The sequence below is a fragment of the Desmodus rotundus genome, chromosome 3, assembly GCF_022682495.2.
Source record: "Desmodus rotundus isolate HL8 chromosome 3, HLdesRot8A.1, whole genome shotgun sequence".
In the NCBI taxonomy this organism is placed as follows: Eukaryota; Metazoa; Chordata; class Mammalia; order Chiroptera; family Phyllostomidae; genus Desmodus; species Desmodus rotundus.
Window position 1 is genome coordinate 136158780 of NC_071389.1, and position 22209 is coordinate 136180988.

The 22209-nt window shown below is 42.9% G+C and overlaps 1 protein-coding gene and 1 pseudogene across 1 annotated transcript in view; one reads left to right on the forward strand and one right to left on the reverse strand.

Moving 5' to 3' along the window:
• Nucleotides 1-22209, reverse strand: part of TPH2 (tryptophan hydroxylase 2) — a 95099-nt gene that overhangs the window by 29658 nt on the left and 43232 nt on the right. Inside the window, exon 8 of the mRNA XM_024576287.3 lies at nt 7703-7829. Within this exon, the coding sequence (XP_024432055.1) occupies nt 7703-7829 (127 nt within the window). The remainder of the gene's footprint in view (nt 1-7702; nt 7830-22209) is intronic.
• LOC112319156 (tropomyosin alpha-3 chain pseudogene) lies at nt 700-1260 on the forward strand (annotated as a pseudogene).

Here is a 22209-nt window from a genome sequence, read left to right on the forward strand (position 1 = left end):
TGTTCATGCATTCCTGTAAAATTCAATAATATAGAACATATGGCAAAATAGCAGGTGGCAGGAGAGTGTGAGGCGGACACGCAAAACAAAACCAGTGACATGGCTGGCACTCACCTAAACAAACTCATCTCTCACCACGCGATACGGATCCAGTTTTTAGGAAAAGTATCAAGTATGAAAATACGTCTAAAAGATTACCATGTGCCTTTTCAAAGACCCTCTCGAGCATTGTCTAACAGGCCCACCTGTCTTACAGGCCACCTGCCTCTCTTGAACCAGCAGCATCAGCATTACCTGGGATCTTGTCAGAAATGCCAAAACATCTCCGGCCCCATTCCAGACCTACATGACCAGAATCTGCATTGTCACCAGATGTCTAGGTTATTGTATATTACAGTTTGAAAAGCACTGATCTCTAGGGAGGAGCGGCTGCAGTGCCAACTGGAGGAGGCAGGAAGTGGAGCAGGAGCAGGAGCTGGGGGGACACCGTGGCCGGGATCACCACCATCGAGGTGGTGACATGCAAGATCCAAGTACTGTAGCAACAGGCCAAAGATGCAGAGGAGCGGGCTGAGCGCCTCCAGTGGGAAGTGGAAGGAGAAAGGCGGCCTGGGAACAGGCTGAGGCCGAGGTGGCCTCCTTGAATCATAGGATCCAGCTGGTTGAAGAGGAGCTTGACTGTACTCAGGAGCACTGGCCACTGCCCTGCAAAAGCTGAAGGAAGCTGAGAAAGCTGCTGATGAAAGCGAGAGAGGTATGAAGGTTACTGAAAACCGAGCTTTAAAAAAATGAAGAAAAGATGGAACTCCAGGAAATCGAACTCAAAGAAGCTAAGACGTTGCAGAAGGGACAGATAGGAAGTATGAAGAGGTGGCTCGTAAGTTGGTGATTATTGAGGGAGATTTGGAATGCACAGGGGAATGAACTGAGCTGTCAGAGTCCCGTCGAGGAGAGATGGATGAGCAGATCAGACTGATGGACCCGACCCTGAAGTGTCTGAGTGCTGCCGAAGAAAAGTACTCTCAAAAAGAAGACAAATATGAGGAAGAGATAAAGGTTCTTCCTGATAAACTCAAGGAGGCCGAGATCGGTAGCTGAGTTTGCTGAGTTTGCTGAGAGATCAGTAGCCAAGCTGGAAAGGACAATTGATGACTTGGAAGATAAACTGAAATGCACCAAAGAGGAACACCTCTCTACACAAAGGATGCTGGACCAGACTCTGCTTGACCTGAATGAGACGTAGAGCACCCCACTCCTGCCCTGCCGCTGCTCCTCCCTCTGATGGATGATCTGCTCACCCATCTCTCGGCGACGGGACTCTGCCAGCTCAGGTCGTTCCTCTGTGCATTCCTGACTCTGCCTGAGGCCAGCCTGCCAGTTTAAAGGATGGTAATACCTCTCTGAGACCAAATCCTTGTCCCATCTCTACCCCCTTCTCAATGGTTCACAAAATGGATCACGTGCCTCTTATGTTGAAGAGACCAGTTATTTGCCTCCTTGAAAAAAAGAAAATTATGTTTTAGTCACTGACTTAACCATATGGAATCATCTCATTACCCTTTTCTGGGTCTGAAGCTGCTGTGTCTACAGGTGCCATCTCATCGTGCTTTGTATCAGTTAGTGCTGGAGAAACCTTGAATAGTTTATGTACACAACTGTCTTTAGATTTGATATTATTTTGAAACTTTGCTTCTTTGGGTTTGGGGTGCACTGGCCACCCCATCTGGCTGTGAAAGCTCTCCACAGCCTGGGCTGGCGGCGTGCTGACCTTTATTTCCTTACCCCACACCCCCTACTGGTGAGGTTTCTGTGGGGTCTGTTAGGCTGGCGGCCTGCAGCTTACTGGCTTAAAGGGTACTCTCCTTTGGTGTGGTCTCTTTGGGGGCCGGTTGAGGAAAGAAAAACCAATAGTGCCACTATTTTGATACTGAAAATTGGCAAATGTCTTCTCAAAATAAAGAGCAAATCCCTCCAAAAAATGAAAAAGAAAAGAGAAGCACTGATCTAGGAGCTATATAACCTTCGTCAGACTTCCTATTTACGGATGATTAGGGCCCACGTGTTGTGAGTTAGATATTACTTTGTGAAGATTAAGTTGCACGTTATTTTTATTTCCTAGACATGTAAATGATGTCTGCCTGGTCGAAAAGATAACTTGCAGATTACAGATTCTTGCCCTCTAAAACAGACGCCATTCTGCGCCTTATTCCAGGCTTCTTTCTCTCAGTGACTAGATAGTCTCAGTCCCTCAAATTCTTCTTCAAACTGGATTTTCCATCCTGCTTTTCTCTCATTAATGAGTTAAATAAATCTTTGACATGTGCCTAGCACATATCTATTACAATCATGCTTGTAACTGTTTAAAATTACAATTTAAAATTAGTCACCTCTCAGATACTTATTTCTAGTGCACACTGTAATAGCTGTCTTTTCTTAGGAAAGAATAGCCAGTTGTCCAAGCAAACAGTCACTGAGATCACTCAGTATGACGTGAAGGCGAATCTGGGATGGGAGGGTGGTATAGTCTAGTGTATAATCTAACTGTTGATGTAAGAGCTGGCCTCTGAGAGCCTAGAGTTCTGTTTCAGCTCGCAGACATCGCTTGTAGCCAAAGAGATTTTTGTTTTGTTTTAATTTTTGAATTGGAAGGCCTTTAGGTGTAATATGTATTCTCCAGTTCTCCACAGGCTCCAATGCTCCGTATTATCTTACAGTAGGCTGTTTCACACATGTTGGCTACCCATCCGGTCCCGGAAGGCACTTATGTTTACAACCTTTAAAGAAGACACTAATCTATTAAATCCACTTAAGCCAGCACTGCAGGGGGACATGGCTGGTGTCAGAATTATAGCACACTGTAGGCAGCTCTTATTGGGAATACTTTTGCATATCTGTCACACACAGACCCTGGGCTGCTACGATGACTATGAAAAGAATGCAGCTACCCAAACCCATGGCCTTATTCATTACCCACCAGAGGGCAAATTATTTACATGTATAACAGTTCATTTGAAATACATTTACCAAGCAGCAGCATCCATTTCTTCAGATACAAAAGAGTTTCATTTAAATGGTTCTCAGGGCGTAGAAATCATTGCCCCCATAAAACAGCAAAGATACTGCATTCTCAAATGAGCATTATTAAAATGTCAAAATAAATATCACACAGAAATATAGCAAGGGGAGGTGGTAGCTACAGGCAATAGCCTGGCCCCTCTGAAATCGGACCTAGAAGTTCAAAAGCAGCTGGGACAAGACAGAGTTTGGCAGTGCCCATTAGTCCTAGCAGAGGCTGTTTTCTTCCTTAGATAGATATGTTGACAGCACATCACAGAAAGTTATTAAGCATCTGCTTTCACTAGGCATGACTCTCTTTTTTTATCAGTGCTTAAATTCACTAAGCAAGGAAAAGCAGGCACTATGTAAACAGAGTCATTAATAATATAAATCTCACCTAGAGTAAAAGAATAATATGGCTTGTCTCACTGGTCTGTATAAAGCGATTTTCGTGGATTTCCATTTGTCCTCTCTATGGATTTTTCTCCTCGGGTACATCTCATCTCATTTGATTCTAGGGCTTCTCCAGGGGACTTAACGGGAACAACTTGGAGGAAATCAGCTAACAATACCTCCGTTTCTCATCTGGACAGCTAAGAGGACTTGCTGACCACCACTGTCCCTTTCACTGGACTTTTTACCCTTCTAGTGAGACCTTAGCTCTGCTCTCTTAGTCTCTGCAACTGCGTCATTAAACCCGGCTTCTAGCTCTCGAGTATGGCTTGAGCATCATTAATATGCATGACAGCTAATAGGTTATTTATTCCAGGGTTTACTTTGAAATTGCCTGGCTGAAATCTAACTATTTTCTTTCAAGATCATTTTTCAGCAGTTTTCCATTCACTTTGGTTTTCACTGAGGAATGAGATGTGTTCTAAGAGTCAAAGAAAGTTTTAGTGTCATTTCAGGAAAAATCGTCCTAGCCTCCTCTTATCTTGCACATCACACTGTAAAAGCTTTCCAAATTTCTCTCTGGTCTGCAAAACACTGTTCAAAGTAAGTAGGCAATTTATAAAGTTGGAAAGAACTGGAACTGTAAGGCTTGTGAGAGAAAAAATCAAAGAGAGTTGGGGTGGGGCTCAGGCAGTATCAGGGAAAGAAAAACAAGGTCAGGCAAAACCGTGGCGAGACTCGACTCCTCTGCCCCAAATGACCACTGCATTTAGAAGGGACTCAAATCTTCCAGGTAAAAGTCTTTTGCAAGTTTACACTCTGTTTTTGTTTTAAACTGCTAGATTCCAGGCCCGTTGGCTCCCTTGGGAGACTCTCGATCCTCCCTAACCTGTCCCCAGTCACTGCCCAAATAGAGAGGAACGCCTCTGCTGAACCTGCTCCCACACTGAATCCTCGACTCCAACCACGAACTCAGAACTCACACACACACACACACACACACACACACACACACACACACACACACACTTAGATTTACCTTAAATCCACGTCTCCTACAAAGCTCCTCCTGTAGCTCAGTAAAGGTGGACACTGACTTTGGGTGTTCTGTATTTTTGTGGACTAGAGTGTGAGTTCCCTGAGGCAAGTACTAACCCTTAGACTTTTCCTATCCCTACTTCCTGGAACCTAAGATTCTTTAGCTACTTAAAAAATACCTGTTGACTTGGACTGTTTTTTTCAGAAGAGCAGACACATTCCAGAGAAAGGGCAATGAAAAAAGAGGGAGAAAGAGAGAGAAACGAGATTAATGACCTAGCGTTCTCTAACAGATGAACATGGTTTTAGCTGTTGGAGCTAGGACAGTCCACAGCCAAGGGTATTGGAATCATGCTAAGACATGTGAGCTCCAAAAGAAAACTTGATCATCCTACAGATTTACTGGTCCTAACAAAATAGTTTTCAAGGTACCTGTATTTGATTTTATTTTTATAAATATGAAAAAGAAATGTAAAATAATGATGTCCCAGAGGTGTTCATGCCCTAATCCTCAGGCCCTGTGAATATGTTGCCCTGGTAGATATGAGGAAGGGAATGGGCCTGGAGATGGAGACGATTGTGAATTATCCACATGGGCCCAACATGTCGCATCAGTCTTTAAAAGTAGAAGACCTTTCCCAGCCATAGTCAGTGAGAGAGAGAGATGTGAAAATGGAAGAAAAGTCAGAAAGATGCAACATTGCTGCTTGGAAAACGGAAGGTGAGGGCCATGAGCCAAGGAATGTGGGCAAGGAAACGGATCCTCCCCTAGAGCCGCCGAAAGGAACACAGCCCTGCCAACACCTTCATTTTAGCCCAGTGAGAATGGTATTGAACTTCTAACCTTATGATATTGTAAGGTGACAAAGTTGTGTAGTTTTAAACCATGCATAATCGGTTACAGCAGCAATAGAAAATGAATACAAAGGCAACCCTGGGCTTCAGCACAGCCCTCAATGCTGTTGAGCAGATATTCCCGGATGAGCCCCAAACCAGAGGGACTTTTTATTTCAGCTGAAACCTTCCTTCTATCCCCCCTTTCCCTCTCTACCACTTGGCTGACTTTTTGTCATCTTTCAAGACAGTATAAACACTCTCTTCTCTGAAAAATCTTGGTTTTATCTATATAAGCTGTAATGTCTGAAAAGTGGGGAACATATGTTCTTTGTACATGTTAGTTTGAATGATAGAGTTAATTAATCATCATTTGATGGAGTGTAAAAATAAGGGACAATAAAACTCCTTTCTTGTCTCTTAAGAAGAGAGTGAGATCACTCACTCACGAGGATCCACCTTCATTCACATTCATCAAGTCTTACCTTACTCCTTCCCCTCCTCTCTTTGCACACACACACACACACACACACAACCTGGCAGAGTTAAATCCCACTTTGTGGCTGTTTAGAGTCAGACAAGTAAGCAATACATTCATCCCTGATCAAAAGTATGAGCTGTTGGGGTCAAAGGCTGAAACCAGAACATCTCAAGGGAAATTTGAAAGGCACAGAAAAGGTTCCAAAATGTGGAGTTTAAGCCCGGATCCAAGGTTTGAGAATTAAATTGCACGACCCATCTGTGATGGATAGTTTTAAAATACATCCACAAACACTTTGACAGTCCTTTCCCCTGCAAAAGTGAAGCCTAATTCCCCCTGCCCTTGAGTGTGGGGTAGAGTAAGCTCCTTCTAATAGAATATGAGCAAGTCAAAAGATGAGGTAATAAATGTTCATTATTTGAAGCCACTAAATTATGAGATTATTTGTTATGCAGTAAAATAGATGGTCAGTAGAGATGAGATATACTCCCTGGGGCAAAGGTGACAAATTGATCAGTCAGGAACCTGATTCAGTCTACAAATATATTTTCCCCAGCTCAAAATGGTAGATTTTTCATGAGCCAAAATTTTAAAAGACATTCAATTCTATTTAGAAATCTAGATGACCAGTCTCTCACAAAGTCAGAGGTCTGGCGGCACAGAGGCCTGCATTTTCGTCTGGTGGCCGCGATCGGGAAGCAAGACCAGCCCTCTGATGAAGAAGACTGGCGCTCTCCCAGAGCCACTGCAGGCCACACCAGCCCCAACTCAGGGCCATGCTACCCCTACCACACGGCTTTGCACTTCTCTTCCTCTTTCAGTTGGGAAATATTTGCCAGGTCCCATATCTCTATCAAAAGTAGGAGGTAAAAGATATGCCAAAGGGCTGTATGTCTTAGGGAATATAAGAAAAACTTAATTCTTTGTGGGAGCAAAGAATTGTACGCATTCTTTGTGTTATCTGTGTATAGAATAGTACACAGATACACAAAGTACAGAACCAGAATAGTATACATTCTTGCCTGTGTACTATGACATCAGTGTGTATCTGTGTCAAATACACACCACTTGAGATCACGTTTTTTCTTCCTCAGGTAGGCTTGCTCATTTAGGCTACCTGACTCACCCTGGTAGGTAAGGGAGTTTGCAAAACCTGCTCTTTCTTACCCTTGGCTCTTTGAAAACAGGCTAAGATAAGTCACACGAATTTGATAGACCTGGCTCTTCAGCATCTTAAAGGCAGCTGCCAATATTATACCTTTCCTCTCGTAATGCATATTTTGAGAAGAACCCTTCTGAGACCATAGTGTCTATTAAATATTTTTCTGGTTTTGTACATATCATAGTTGTTTAGCCTGAGCTTCTAATTGCTGACTCAAATTGGGTCTGACCACAACCATAGCAACTAGCCAGGCATAATCCCAAGCACAATCATAAATGAATACCTTTTACTATTACTAATATTTCTAGGAAATTAACATTGAACTAAAATAAGAGTCAACAATCTATAGCACACAGGCCAAATCTGGCTCACCACCAGCTTTTTATAAATAAAGTTTTATTGGAACGCAGCCATATTCATTCATTTACACATCGTCTGTGGCTGCTTTTGCATCATAGTCACTGAGCTAAGTAGTTGTGACGAAGACCTCATGAGCTGCAAGACTGAAATATTTACTGTTTAGCCAACCCCTGAATGAGAAGAATAAAACGCAAGTATTTAGATGGTTAATAAGCCAAAAACACACTCTTCAAAAAAACACAACATGGGAAAAGATAAAGTCGCCACGCCGTATCCAGAATGTTTGCCTTAAAATTCATAACTGATGAGGCTAGAGCTTTCTCTACCTTACAAATGGACATAAGTAGGACAGTTTTTTAAGTTGAAAATAAACTGACCGTGGCTAGTTTCTGCACATCTTCATCAGATGCTCCCAGAGATGCCAGGCCTATTTCCTGTGAAAACTGGGCAAACTTAGGATCCGCAAGCAGTGGAACATGTCCCAGGAGCTCGTGACACGTGTCTCTGACAAGAAAAACAGCACGAAGAAATGTTACACTAGACGCTGTAAACCACCACTGGTAGAATGAGACTTAAAATCCTTAACATAACCTTGTTGCTCTAATTAATTACTGTTGATTTAATCTATTCTAAGGCTTTTCATCACATTTTAACAACTCTGAAATACAGATGTACCTTACAATCAGTGGCATCTTAGATTAGAATATGTAACATTTTAATAAAATAATAGCTACTGCTATTTTCAAGTGCTTACTTTATACCAAGCACATAAGTGTTTTATCATATACATTATGTCTTTTTAATCCTCAAAAGACACTTATAGGATTAAAGTACTTTATTAGTGCAAGATCCTGTAGACCAGGGGTAAGCAAACTACAGCCGCAGACCAAATCTGGCCCACTGCTTGTCTTTGTAGATGAAGTTGTACTAGAACACAGCCACGCCCATGCGTTTCTGTATTGTCCGGGGCCCCTCTTGACTATAACAGCAGAACTGAGAAGTTGTGAGTGAGATCATACGGTCCACAAAGCCTAAGATATTTCCTAGCTGGCACTGTATCGAAAACTTTGGTGATTCTTGCTATCGATAGTGGTAAAACCAAAATTTGACGCCAGCTTTTCATGATTCCTAAACTCTTGCTCTTAACCCTTCTGTTGAAATGCACTTCATGTTACACGTCGCTAGGCACTGGGAAACAGCAGAGGATTACATCGTCATCCAAGCAGCCTTTCCCACAGACAAGTTATATCTGCCTACAACCCGAGCAATCCCTTGGCCCTCCTAGTCCTCTGCTTTGGTTAGCCAGAACTAGGTAACAATGCAAGCTTAGACCCTCGCTCATTTGCCTGAGTTTCCATTTGGGCCAGATGACAAGGCAAAGGCAGTATGTGTCACAATTTAGCGAAGCAGATGCCTTACTGAGTCACTTCCGTGAATCACAAACTGTTCCCTGATACCAAGCTATCTTGGAATGATGTCCCCTATGACTCTCTGGGAATGGATCAAGAGGCAGCAATATCTTTTCTTTACAAAAACCAATTAGCCAGGCAGTAATTGAAAGATGGTTCCTGACTTCACCTGGCTTCTCTGAAATGTATCACATCAAGCAGGTGCTATAATATAAACGCCAGGTGCTGCCACCATTATTACAAGTATAAAGTAGGTTGGATGGTCATGTGGTTGAAGCAAGTGAATGGTGGTCAAAGGCACAAGATAGATGGCCACATAAAACAGATGGCATTACTCAGTCAAAAAGTCTTGTCCCACCACGGAAACCACTTCCCCAACATCAGCCAGCCACTTCACAGACACATCAAGTTGAAAGAGCAGCCACGTGAGACACATGAACGTGATACTAAAAGAAACTCCAAATTCATTCCCTGTCAACTGTGTGCTAATAGCTTCCTTCTTGCACATAAATTGAATTTGTAAAGGATAATATGTGCTGTTGTTTTTGTTTTTGTTTCCAATCATAATGCTTAAGGCAGAGAACGAGACTCAGTGATGAGAGGGACTTAAATGATATCCAAGCTCCTCATTGTACACAAGAAATTAAAGACAGGAATATTTAAAAAGCTAAGATATACTGCACTCTCATTGTGTGCAGGGCACCGTACTAAATGTTTCATATCACATCATCATGTTAATCTTTACTTACGAAGAAGTCTTACTATTCCCAGATGACAAATGGGAAGCTAAAAGTCGCTAAATTTAAGCATCCTTCCCAAGGCCCCTCTGTTAATAAGAGATAGAGACAAGATTTGAAATCAGATTTCTGTTATTTTCACTTGTATTACTCTAATGTACTAGCATGTATTTTTGATGGGCCTTAGGATGTAAGGAGGAGAGTTCAACCACGTTAGTTAGCACAAGTAAAAATGTAGTCAGTATGTCCAAAGTCTCCTTTATGGCCATTCAGTGGTCTTCATCCCTCCACATTACTTGAGGAGCCTTTTTAAAAATATCAGTGAGTGGCTTCTACCTAACGCCAATTCCGTCTGACTCTTTGGGATAGACCTGGGCATCTGCATTTTTCAAAAAGCTCTGTGGGTGATAATACAACACAGCCAGAATGGGGACCCAATTCATCACTGATGATGCCAGGGCTCTGCTAGCCATGTCTAGGCAACTAGTACTTGAAGCTGCAGCTGGATGTGGTTATGCAATTTTGGACAGCCCACGTTTAATCCCACTGGAACCATATCATTAATACTGGAGAAAAATGAAAGGAGGAGATAGCAATGTCCCTCGGTAGCTAATTCTTCCTCTACCTGCATTCGATTCCACTGCAAGTCTAACACTGCCATACTAGGCGTGGACCCTACAGACTCACTCGTGTGGTCAGTTTTTTTTAAAGGCCAGCAGTCTGCACCCCTGCTGGAATTAGGATCAAGTGGCCCACCATGGATAAATCTGAACATCCCCACTGTATCCTATGATGTAAATACTAAAGCACCCCACTGATCCAGGCAGAAAATGTGACAACAATAATTCCAAAATGAGACAAGATGTCAAACTCTAGGGAAATACTGAAGATGGCATTAGCTCATGGTATAAATAAGCAAGGTGAGCAGAAACAAAAACAACTTTTGTGGCCAACACGTATTAAATGCTTGCTATGGGTCAGGCCCAGTGCTGAGTGCTTCGTAATGTGAGAATTGGGAAGGTCATGGCTACTGTGCTGGTGAATTCTTGGTGCAATACTGGATTTACTGTTGAGCTTGCTAAACATTTGAGGAAGGCTGCTGCAGAAGAAGTCTTTATCTGCCTAGGTCCTGATGGAGTCTAAAGGGTAGAAAGGAAAGTGAAAGTCTGGCAATTGAAGAGAGGAAGGGAAATATGAAGATCCAAAGATGTTAAGGAGTTAATTCTCTGTGGTAGAAAAAGAGCCGTCACCTGGATTTTAAGTTAAAGTACCATTATCAGAAACCTATACCAATTTAAGAATCTTTAATAGCATTACAATGACAAGGTAACCCAACTATAATAGAAAAGGAAAAGAAGAATTATAAATTTGAAAGAAAAAAATCACATAACCTAGCAGCTTAAGATATATTGTTTCATTAAGAATGAAAGTCTGGCCTTGGCCACCAAGGTGGCTTATTTGGTTGGAGTGTTGTCCCGTGCACCAAAAGATCACGGGTTCGATCCCAGATCAGGGCACATCCCTTAGGTTGCAGGTTTGCTCCCTGATTGGGGTGTGTATGGGGGGCAACTGATCGATGTTTCTCTCTCTCTCTCTCTAAAAGAATAAAAACATATCCTCTGGTGGGGATTAAAACAAATGAAATCCTGAAGCAAGATGGTCTAACAGAAGCATTAATGGCATGTGAGGGGTGCCCTTTGCCCCGTTATAAGTAGAAATGGTCACTCTGTATTTCACAAGTCTGTGCCCACTTCTCAGCTCCGTCTCCCCACAGAGAACCCAAGAAGAACTGCCGCAGAGACTCCTGAGCAAGTAGAGAAGCACTGCAGACAGCAACTCACTTGTCCTTGAGCCACAGCTTGAAGCACCTAATATTTCAAGACCAGAAAGAAGGTTACTACCTTTAATGACATTAGTGGAGCATGCTCAGAAACACCAGCTTGTTCTCCATCCCAGTGTCTTCTGCTAATGCACTGGTAGTACACAAAGGAAACTGAAGTAGAAAGATCTTTAACATCATTAATACAAGCAATTAATTAATTTTGAAAAGTTGACGCTTTCTTGAGTTTCTTTCAGACTGAAGGACTTAGAAGCTGGGTTGACTACAACTCTCTGGGGCTAAAAGAGGTTCCAGACTATGGGGACCCCAGGCGAGAAGACTAAGCCTTCTCTCCAACCTTTGTATCAATCAAGTTCTGTTGGGCTGAAATCATGCCATTTCACCTTATTTTCAAAGTGCAATAGTTATTATGTCCAGCAGGTAGAGTAGTTCCCCTGCCTCGGTTATGGCATCCACAGCTGGACCCGAGCACCTAATTATGAACAGGTTTCCGATGAGAGTCCACAGCTCTTTCCTTATCTCACCAGACCTCTCTTAAAAGATTCGATTACTTGGCTATAATTGCACCTGTCAGCACATGCTGCCTCCAATCTCTACATCAGCAAACTTTTCTCTTTTTAACTCACATTCCTTTGATGCATTTTCACCTGAATAATGCTTTTCAGAGCCCTTTTCACAAAAGTGCTCTGTTCACTAGAAATGTAAGACCTTTCAAAACCATTAACACTGTAAAACATCATGTCTCCTTGTGGGGGAAAAAAAGGAAGAATGAATGAGAAGCTCAAGCTGGTATCAGGCACTAAACTGCGGCTGCTCTGAATTGGAATCTTCTCTGATAGGTGCTATTAGAAGGACTCAAAAAAGCCTGTTGAAATGGGCCTACAAAGGGGCCTGGAAAAATGCCTCCAGGGAATTCTTAAATCATTCTAAGAAAGTCGCCATCACTTTGTGGCATGGAGGAACAAGGATCCTGGTTGTTAAATTCAAATTCAAAATGAGTCCAGCATTTTTTCCCCCTCTTATCAGTTTTCAAAGCTGACTGCTCGTGTTACACATTGGACAACTCATTTTTATTCCTGCTGTGAATTAAAGCCTTTAAGAAGCAGTGAGTGAGCATCCAACATTTGCTTCCCATCCCAAATCAGCGCATCTGTCTTTTAAACCATATTTCTGTAGGTTTTGTTTGTTCTAAATGACACAGAAGCCAACACTTTAGCTAAATCACAAAGCGAAGGAGAGAAAGATGAGTGGGCGGAGTGACGCATTTGCATTGATGAAAAGAAGCAGGAGGATGAGCTGGGAGCCAAAATAGGGTCTTTTTTCCGCTGTCATACAACATTTGGTGGGTAAGTGCAAGTCATCTGGGATAACACACCAGGATGCATTGAAAAGAGGGTGACTTGGTTTGTCTGCCCTGCACTAAGGAGATGATACAAAGAATTAATTTGGTAATGAGGAGATTTCTTTTCAGTGCTCACTTTGGAGCTGTATGCGGAGTCTCTGCAGTTTAGATTTAAAATAGCTTTCTGTATGACCCAGCCCAGGTTACAGGCAGCACTCGTGATGGCTCCCTCCTATATCCCTGTCACGGGGCAGGTCAACACATCTCCGGCCCTCTTTTGACGAAGCTGAGCACCTGCTCAGCTTCAGTCTTATTTTACTTTTTTCCCCTTAGGAATCGTAAGGAAGGCCACCGATGTCATTCTTCAGCACTACTATTCTTTTGAGACTGCAGAAAATACTCTAGTTATCTTTTCTGAAATTTAGTTCAAGAAGCATTCACTGTGTGCCTATTGTGAACCAGGTACGCTGTTAGGAAGTGAGGCTTAAAAGTAAATAAAGCATAATTTCAGTATAGCTTTTAGCAAGTCACCTATGGTTCCATAAAAACGCAAGCAGCAAGCCCTAAATTTCCTGAGCAGTGAAAAAAAAACTTCCAGTTCTTGCAGGTAGCACAAACAAACAAATGAAAACAAACAAACAAAAACACCTGCAAGGGAAACTGTCAACATGTCTCTAGTTCCCTACCATTCCAGGGTCTCAGATACTTCTTATTTCTTAGAGAAATAAGAGATTTTTTAAAATTTTTTATTGTTATTCAATTACAGTTGTATGCCTTTTCTCCCCATCCCTCCACCCCAAAATAAGAGATTTTTAACTCTTTCCCTGCCCCTCCTAAATTTCACTAACTGTTAAGTGGGTGATACAACATAATGGTTAAAAGCTTATGCTCTGGAGTCAGACCTAAGTCCATTCTCACATTCCTCCATAAGCAAATTACTCAGAGCAGCGCTGTGCAATGGGACTTTCTGCCCCGATGGAAATCTAGTCCATCTGCATCGTCCCGTATGGAAGCCACTTGGCAAGGGAGGCTACTGAGCACTTGAAATGTGGCTAGTACTACTGGAGAACTAAATTTATGGTTTAATTTAATTTTAAGTAATAAGTTTAAATAGTCACATCTCTGCCATATTGGATAGCATGGATGTATTGTTTTCTCAGCTATAAAGTGGAGATTACAAGGGGTTTCTACGTCATAGAGCTCCTAAACAATGTGGTAAGATAATGCATTAAACATAAGCTCCCAACAAGCTATGGATTGTTCATCATACTACATTAAATTATACTTACACCCAATACTATTGTACTTCCATGAGTTTTGCCCTTTTGGAAGACATGTTATCACCTAAACAAGAAGCAGCAAGCTTCTCAGGACAGAGGTCATGCCATGTTCATGTTTGGGTGCTCGGTGCTTACAAAGGCCTGGCACCTAATAGACGCTCGATGACGACTTTCTGAACTCAACCGAGCACAGCAGTGATGATGGGGCTCCGTTGCTCCACGTGGAGGTAAGTGAATCCTAAGTATAGTTTTCCTGATTTCTAGTGTAGGGCTTTGGACTAGACCTTGGTTTTGCTCTTTCTTAGTTGTGTGACTATAGGGAAAATATCTGACTTCTTTGAACGTTGGAATTGCCATCTATAAAACGGTGACAATCCTGCCTACCTCACAGAGCTGAGCCGTGAGATGCTAGACGGGCATGCGTGTGTGGGAGGTGTCCGGTCCCTCTTTTCCCTCTACTGTGGTGGCCGCTGTGCCTGCCCACGGATGTACTTCCCCACACGGTAGTGAAGGGTGTGGTCAGTGGGTGCTACCTCTTCCTTGCCTAAAAAAATTCAATCATCTTGAATTTCTTCTTCTGAACCTGCGATTTAAAAATGCAAATATCCCTGAAAACTTCTCCCAGGTCACCTGAGTCTGCCACGCCTGAAGACAGTTAACACTAACTCCCTGACACCGACAGAACATGAACTATGCTTTAGGTGTGGAGGCTAATACTGGATTACAGGCACCGTGAAAGGAAGGCACAGCTTGGGAACCTGGAACAGTGCCAAAAGGCAATCCTGCTTTGCATCTGCCAAAAAATAAAAATTAAAAAAATTAAATGCAGAATATGCTTTACCCCAAGTCGCTATCAATAACTGCCTAAAAGAACAAAAATAGGACTCCAGCAGGCACACAGGGCACAAGTTGGGTTTACAAATGCACAGGTTTTAAAAATGTACAAGGTGGTTTGTTTCGTTTTTATAGAATGTCTACTGTTAGAGTGCTTGGAGCACCTGAGCCAGAAGTCTCGGTGCAAAGCCCTAGGGGTGATCTTTGCTGTTAGGCACTTTGCAAAACTAGACGCAATATTATGATTGAAAACTTGGGAGTCCAGGCCTAGCAATGTGGCCTTGTAACTAAGGAGGCGCTGGAATTTTACAAGGCACATCAGCCTCCACATGAATTTAAAAGGTGCCAAGTGAGAGTGGACCTCTTTGGTATTTATATAAAGCTTTTTTCTCTTCAAAGATCAAAGCCTTATTTCATCATCCCTCACACAGGGAGGTTAAGTGGATTGCCACCAGTCACACTGAGAGCCCAGAGGGGCCTGGATTTGGAGGCTTGGCGTCCAAAGGTCTTTCTGCCTGAGGACAGGGACCCAGCAGCCTCCTCTCTGCATTACTGTATGTTAGGGAGGCACCAGCCCTGTGAGGATCAAAGGAGAGGAGGGGCTTCCAACACGCCGGTAGTTGGACTAGACACTCAATAGGCACACACATCACTTAGGGTTCTGTCAAGGCAGGACCACCAAACTGAAGTGAGAAAGTATCACTTTACTACCTTATACAAAATTTGTCATCAGAAAACCAAGAAAGAAGCTATTCAGCTTCAGCACATATATGTTTTGAGTTTTTCTGTTTAGTACTACTGTTTCACATAAAATAGTGGTTACTCCCACAGATGCTGGCACTATGTCCTGAGTTCAAATTCTGACTCCCTCGATTACCGGCTGTGTGACCTTGGGCAAGTTGCTTAACCATCCTGTGCCTTGGTTTCTTCATCCATAAACAATAATATTATCCACAATAATAACAGTAAGAATTCAAAGGGTTGTTATGAGTACTGAGTCCATCCACATACAACACTTAAAATAGTGCCTGGCACATAATAGTTGATATATACATTGCTTGTTATTAATAGTAAATATATATTAATATATTACATATTAATTATTGTGCGTATATATATATATGGCTGCTGCTGTTGTTGAAATTATCTGTGTTGGAAGATGGAAGGGATGACAATATTTGCAGGTCTTAGAGCCTTTAACATCTTAACTGGCCCTGGTTGTAGCCCCACCAAACTGAGGGAGAAGGTGGCTGCTATGCTGGGGCTGTGAGGTCTGGGTTAAAGTACAGGAAACAGGCCAGATGGGCTCGGCTCTCAGAGAACATGCCATTTTCTGAGAATCACTGGCAGTAATGCTGCTTGCAATCCTGAACAGCAAAAATGGAAATAGCACTGTGGAGGAAGCCAGTTGGCTGGGCAGGAAGCTTGGCACGGCACAGGTGTCCTATGGGAAGGAGCAAGTTTAAGCTAAACAGAGCTCATAGGAATGAAGGTTAAAGTCTACAAAGCTCCGGCTTATCCTCCCGGCTCTGCAGAAAGACCTTGCCGAGACGTGACGCCAGCCAGGCCCAACACTAAAAACACCCACGACAGCCAGGGCTTGAGTCAGACCCGTTCACAGACCCAGAGTCTCTCAGATGTCAGCAATCAGGGAGCGCTGGGAAAGGAAAGATCCTATGCTTCCTCTCATCACAGATCCAGTGAGAGGCATCTCTTCACTTGAGGGAGGAGCAGCTAACCCTTCTTACAAATCTGAAAGCCTGCTTCTTTACCTGCTGATATAATTACTTAGCAAATGAGGACTAATGGCTTAGCCATAAGAAAAGGAAGTAAATGGCATCTTCTGCCTGTTTTAGAGAGTGTTCCGTTCTAACAAGCAAGGGCTCAGCGTACAATTCACTTACTTTATTTAAAAGAGACAAAAAATATTGCCAGAAATAATTCACTTTTATTTTTCTTATAAAATTGAAACACAGTAGCAATTATAAGAAAAAAAATCACCTGACTGCCAAACCTTTCTTAAACCTTAAAACAGTTATATTTTAAAATAACATTAATTGCTTCTAAAATGCTAGCTGTGGCAAAAAATATTTTCCTTAATGCTAAGGCATTTAGTTGTATTATGGCAATAAGTGTGGACCTACTAGTCACTAGTGCCATGAGTTATTTCCCGAGAGCGAATGCTTGCTCTTTGATGTGAAAATGACAGGCCAGGAATAAGCAGAAGACACACCCACACCAGCCGGGCTGGCCAACCAGTCCCAATGCCGTCCTCAATCTGGAACTCCTCCATGGAGTAAGTTTATATCCCATGGAGCCAAGTATATTTTGGCTACTAGTATGTTAAGCATAATATCTAAAAAATAAAATGGAATGAATATTTTTAAATGTTTTCATTAAAGCATTTGTAAAAGGGAATTCTGATGCAAAATTGCACTATTACTTTGGCAACAGCTCTTCTGGAGAGATAGATATTGTGCTGGCTTGACTGCAAAGAATTTATGTCAAAGAATATATGTTTATATTTAAAACTCCCAGTTGCTTCTCCCTGAACAATGGTGTTGTGCTATGCTGAGCTCTGGATGAGCATTTCAGCATTGCCCTGGGCGATGGTTTGCATTCCTGTGAGCATCAGTACAGAACCACCAGGCATCTGGCCACCTCTGCTTTCCAACCAGAAATCTAGATCGCGGGGATTTGACCTATACTGATGAGAACAAGACTGGAGTTTCCTAGTCATACCTTAGAAAATTTGGTCTTCTTGTCCCATCACCCTTCATTTCTGAGACCTCAGTCAGTCTGTACAGCTTTATAGGAAAGCATGAAATTTGGCTCTAGGAAAATATGGTTTTGTTAAATTGTGTTTCTAATTAAAGAGCTCTGCATTTCTAAGATACCACTGATCATCAGGACTACAGATATAATTGTAAACAGTATACCCAAGTAGATGTGCTCACGAACATGCAGTTACCAAGTATTCAACGTCCACTCTGCACACGAAGGACTAGAGACCACAGATCTCCTAGAAAGAAGTGCCCAGGGAAGCAAAGCCAAATGAACTAAAGCAAGGCTAGGGGACTAAATACAACATCTGAAATTCAAAGTACCCTCTGAAAACCAGAAGCCTGTTAGAGACCAGACCAGGCCCAATCAGACCAGGTGGTAAAGGAAATAGCCCTGTCTCCAACTTGCTTCTCCTCGCAGTGTGCCCGAGACTTCCATAAACTGAATCATCACCACCCTCCAGCAATAAACTTCAACAGACAAATGCAGAGAGGTTCCTCCTCTCCGATGCACTCTCCTCCCTGGAGGAGGAGCGCCCACCCACCTGAGACACGGAAAACATACCCATCCCTGGACAGTCCCGGTGCTAGTGTTTGACAGGAGCTGCCGATCTCATAGAATTACTTTTCTCTTTTCAAAAATTTAATCTTTATTGTATTTTTTTCCATTACCATTTAGTCCCCTTTATAAACCCTTCCCCCCAGCAATCACTGTAATGTTGTCCGTGTGAATTATTTCTTAATGTAATATTTTAAATAGTTTAAATATAACTTAGAACATGTCACTAAGTGGTAATTTTACAGACAAAGCAATGAACTTTCCTGTCTTTTTGGTGGGATAACATTCAGGATTAGTTACGCAAAGTGGGGAAAAGGATGTACATTTTTTTAGCACCATATAGGATGCAGGTGGGTCTCTCTTTTTTTCTTTCCCTCCCTTCCTCTCCTCTTTTCTTTCTCTCATTTTAATAAGGGGCGGGGGGGACGACTTTCACACTGCCTTTTGCCACTCTTCTTCAGCTTCACAATGAATAACCACTTTTTTATTCTGAAATTATCTTTATCCCAAAAACAAAACAGGTGAGGAAAACAGGTTGCCCCTTGCTGGATGTGATTTGAGGAGAAGGCTAATCTTCAAATGGTGGTCCAAGTGGCCTATCCTCATAGCTCCAAATGGTACTTAAATTTCCATCATTAAAAATTCATAATTTTGCCCTGGCCAGGTTGCTCAGTTGGCTGGAGCATCATGCTGTACTCCAAAAGGTTGCATGCGCAATCCTCAGTCAGGCCACATACCTAGGTTGTGAATGCCTTATTCATAGAGGGACGTCCAGCATCAGTCCCTAAAATTAGAGTAAAGCTGTTGGGGCGAGGGAAGGACACTCACAGTCTAGGGCTGCATCTCTTCAGGAAGAGGCCCTGCTGCAGCACGGCGCATGCCCAGGACTCCCCGTGCTCCCTCACTCCACGGATCTCTGGTTGGGTCTGGAAGTTTGAGAGTATCTCACACCTGGCACCTCCTGGTGGTGGTGCTGTTCATGGTTTCAGCCCACTTTGGACTCAGTTTTCACTTGTTTTTGTATTGCCTTTGCCAACTGGCCTTGAGTTAATGAAAGACACTGATACACGAACAAATAATTACCACGTACTGCTGTGAGTGCTAAAGTAGTAATGGATGTAAGGCAAAGTACTACAAGAACGTCAAACTCTGCCTAGAAAAGTCTTCACAGAGAAGGTTGAAACTGACCTTTAATCCTGGATAATTAAAGGATTTTATCAGAGCCATTCCAGGCAGAATGAACCACCCAAGCAAGAGATGGAAGCATGAATCAGCAGGCCCATGGGGGTGGTAAGAAGTCCAGTGTGGCTGGATGGTAAGGTTTGGAAGGGACAGAAAGAGAAGCAGAAGGCATGGTTTAATGAGATTAGACTTTTTCCCTTACATCAACAAGGAACCAACAGAAGTTAAACAAGGGAATGCTGCACTCAGATTGGTGTTTCAGAAAGAAAACAAAGTCTACAGATTGCTTCTGAGAGGAAGCAGCCCAATAATCAGCAGACAGAGAAGCAATGTTAAAGTGACCTGTCAAATTTCTTCTTTTAGAATAGTGGCTCTCACAGGGGACATTTGGCAATATCTGGAGACATTTTGTTTGTCATATCTAACAGGAGTGGAAGAATGAGTAGAGGCCAGGGATGCCACCAGACATCCTACAGGACAGCTCCCCACAACAAAGAATTACCTGGCCCAGAATATCAAAAGTGCTGAGGCTGAAAACCCCTTCCTAAGAGAAGATGAGGAGGCCAGGGGATGCAATATGACACAGCCCACAGTGGACTTCCCAGAGAGGCAAAGAGGAACCAGGAGATCATGGGGCTTCTCAAACTTCTGTTCTGCCACTACCTACATGCTAGGTGAATTTCACACACCCGTGCAGCTTGGAACTCTGCATCTTTCCCTCTCATTCCATTGAGTGAGAGGGATGCTATTATTGGAATAACCTTGAATTTGACCCAACTGAGTTTTTAAATGAAATCATTTACAAATTTCAATACTCAAGTAGTGACAAAGTTGCCTGCAATCACAGCTGATCAAAGCCTGCAGCTACAAAACAACGAAGTACCGAACCACGGCTTCGGGTGCTGCTCAAGGGGAGAAAGAGCAGGAGTATCTCCCCACTTCCAGCAGCGCTGGCACCTGTCAGTCCAGGATGCAGGAAAGCACCTCCCCCCACCAAGGAAACCAGGAGTCGCCGATTCTCCAGCACTTTCTCTGTAGTCCTCCAGGCCAGAAAACTTTCAGCAGGAAACCAATCCAACCTGCCAACATTTTTTAAAATCCAAGTCCCATTATCTGGCCAGGTTGAGAGAATCCAGAGTCTTTAAAATGTAAATTGCAAGAACAAGCCAAAGACATGTTTAAAACCCAATGTGTGTTGAAAGCTGTGACATTAAAATACGTTTTACCTAGACTGAAAGAAAAATAAAATTCTTTTTTTCAAATATTGTCTTCTTGCTTTCACTCCCATTTCCACCTTCATCTTCAGGGATCAACTTTGTCTCATTAGCTCTCCTCCCCTACAACAGTTCGGCAATGGAAGCCAGTTAATTGCAAGCAGGTCAGAGCACTAAACACAGTGGCCAAGTTGAACTTCACAAATTGAAGAATCTGCCCTCTTGTTGCTTTTCAATTGAGGAAATGGGATTTCATTATAAAGATGATGCCTGTGGAAACGCTTGGGCAGGGGATGGCACTCCCCGTATAGTGTCCCATAGATTCAAACTGCACGGCTAGGGAGGAACTTGGGCAACACATAAGGATTAAAGGGATCTTTACTGAGGCTCTTGTCCGCATAGTGTGTTTCTGGAAGGAGGCACTGGAAACACGTAGCAGCAGTCGCCTCCAGGAAGGAAGAAGTGGGTGTCAAGGGAGCAGAGGAGGGAAAGGAAGTCAGTGCTCACGGTATATACCCTTTTGTAGCTTTGAAATCTGGATCATGCACATGTGTTACTTATTCATAAAATAATAATATTTTTTAAAGAATGGTATCAAACCCACCAACAGTAAAAGAGCCTATAAAAACAGCCCTAAGTCAGCGAATCCCAAGCTTCCATCCTTTGGCTTAGTCTCCTCCTGTCTGTGTCAGAGCAGGAGTTGGGAAGAGGAAAATGCTGAAGTCTATAGTGAGAGATTTGATTTATCTCGATAATTCTGAATTCAACCCTATTTCCAACAACCAGACACTTCTCCATCTGAAGGTCCCAGCGTGGGCACCACAAAGACAGCACGCCCCAATGCCCGATCCTCCTGTCCCTATTCCTTTCCTCTTCCCTCCACATAGGATCCTCCTCCAGGATTCTCAGTCACTATTAGAAATACGTGCTGAGTCAGCCTCCTGATCTAAAAACCTCAGCACCACCTTAGGGACCCTCCCCTCTCCTCACCCGCATGTTTTTCACACGGGTGCCCTCTTGTCCTCTCCCACTACCTGTCCCAGTTCAACACCGTATAAACTACATTCCTTCAGTAAAATGTGAGCTCCCTGTCTGCTTTTCCATCCAGTTTACTCTCCACACTTCCCTGGCCTCAACCCCCATCATCTTTCTCAAACAAGATGATCTGATCATGCCTGAGAACCCTGGATAGCTCCCTACTGCCTACAGAATTCAGCACAAAGGACCTAGTTTGACAAATGACCATTTACACTAAGGACTGAAAAAACATTTCATCGCTAATACATAACGTATGCTCTGGCCACTCTGGTGTAGTGAGCCTCAATCATTTTTTCCCCTTGCATGCCTCCACAATCTTGCCTCCACGTACTATTCCCTTGCCTTGAAAGTGTTCCCTTCCCTCCACACCCTGCCTTATCCCAAAAAGAATTTCCTGTCCCCCTTCCTAGACCTCCACTCAGTTACGCCTCCTGTGAAAAGCCTTTGGGGACTGCTCTCTCCTCTCCGCTCCTCTAGACTTTGTACACAGCCCCATTATAGTCCTACCATAGTCCTTTACAATTATTTATGTATCTATCTCCCCTGCCAGAATGTGAGCTGCTTTAAAAAACACCTGCTATATTTTATTCATATTTGAATCCACTGCATCTCCCTGCTAGCATTGCACATAAATGTTTGCTGAATGAATTGGCTGAAAGTACTTTG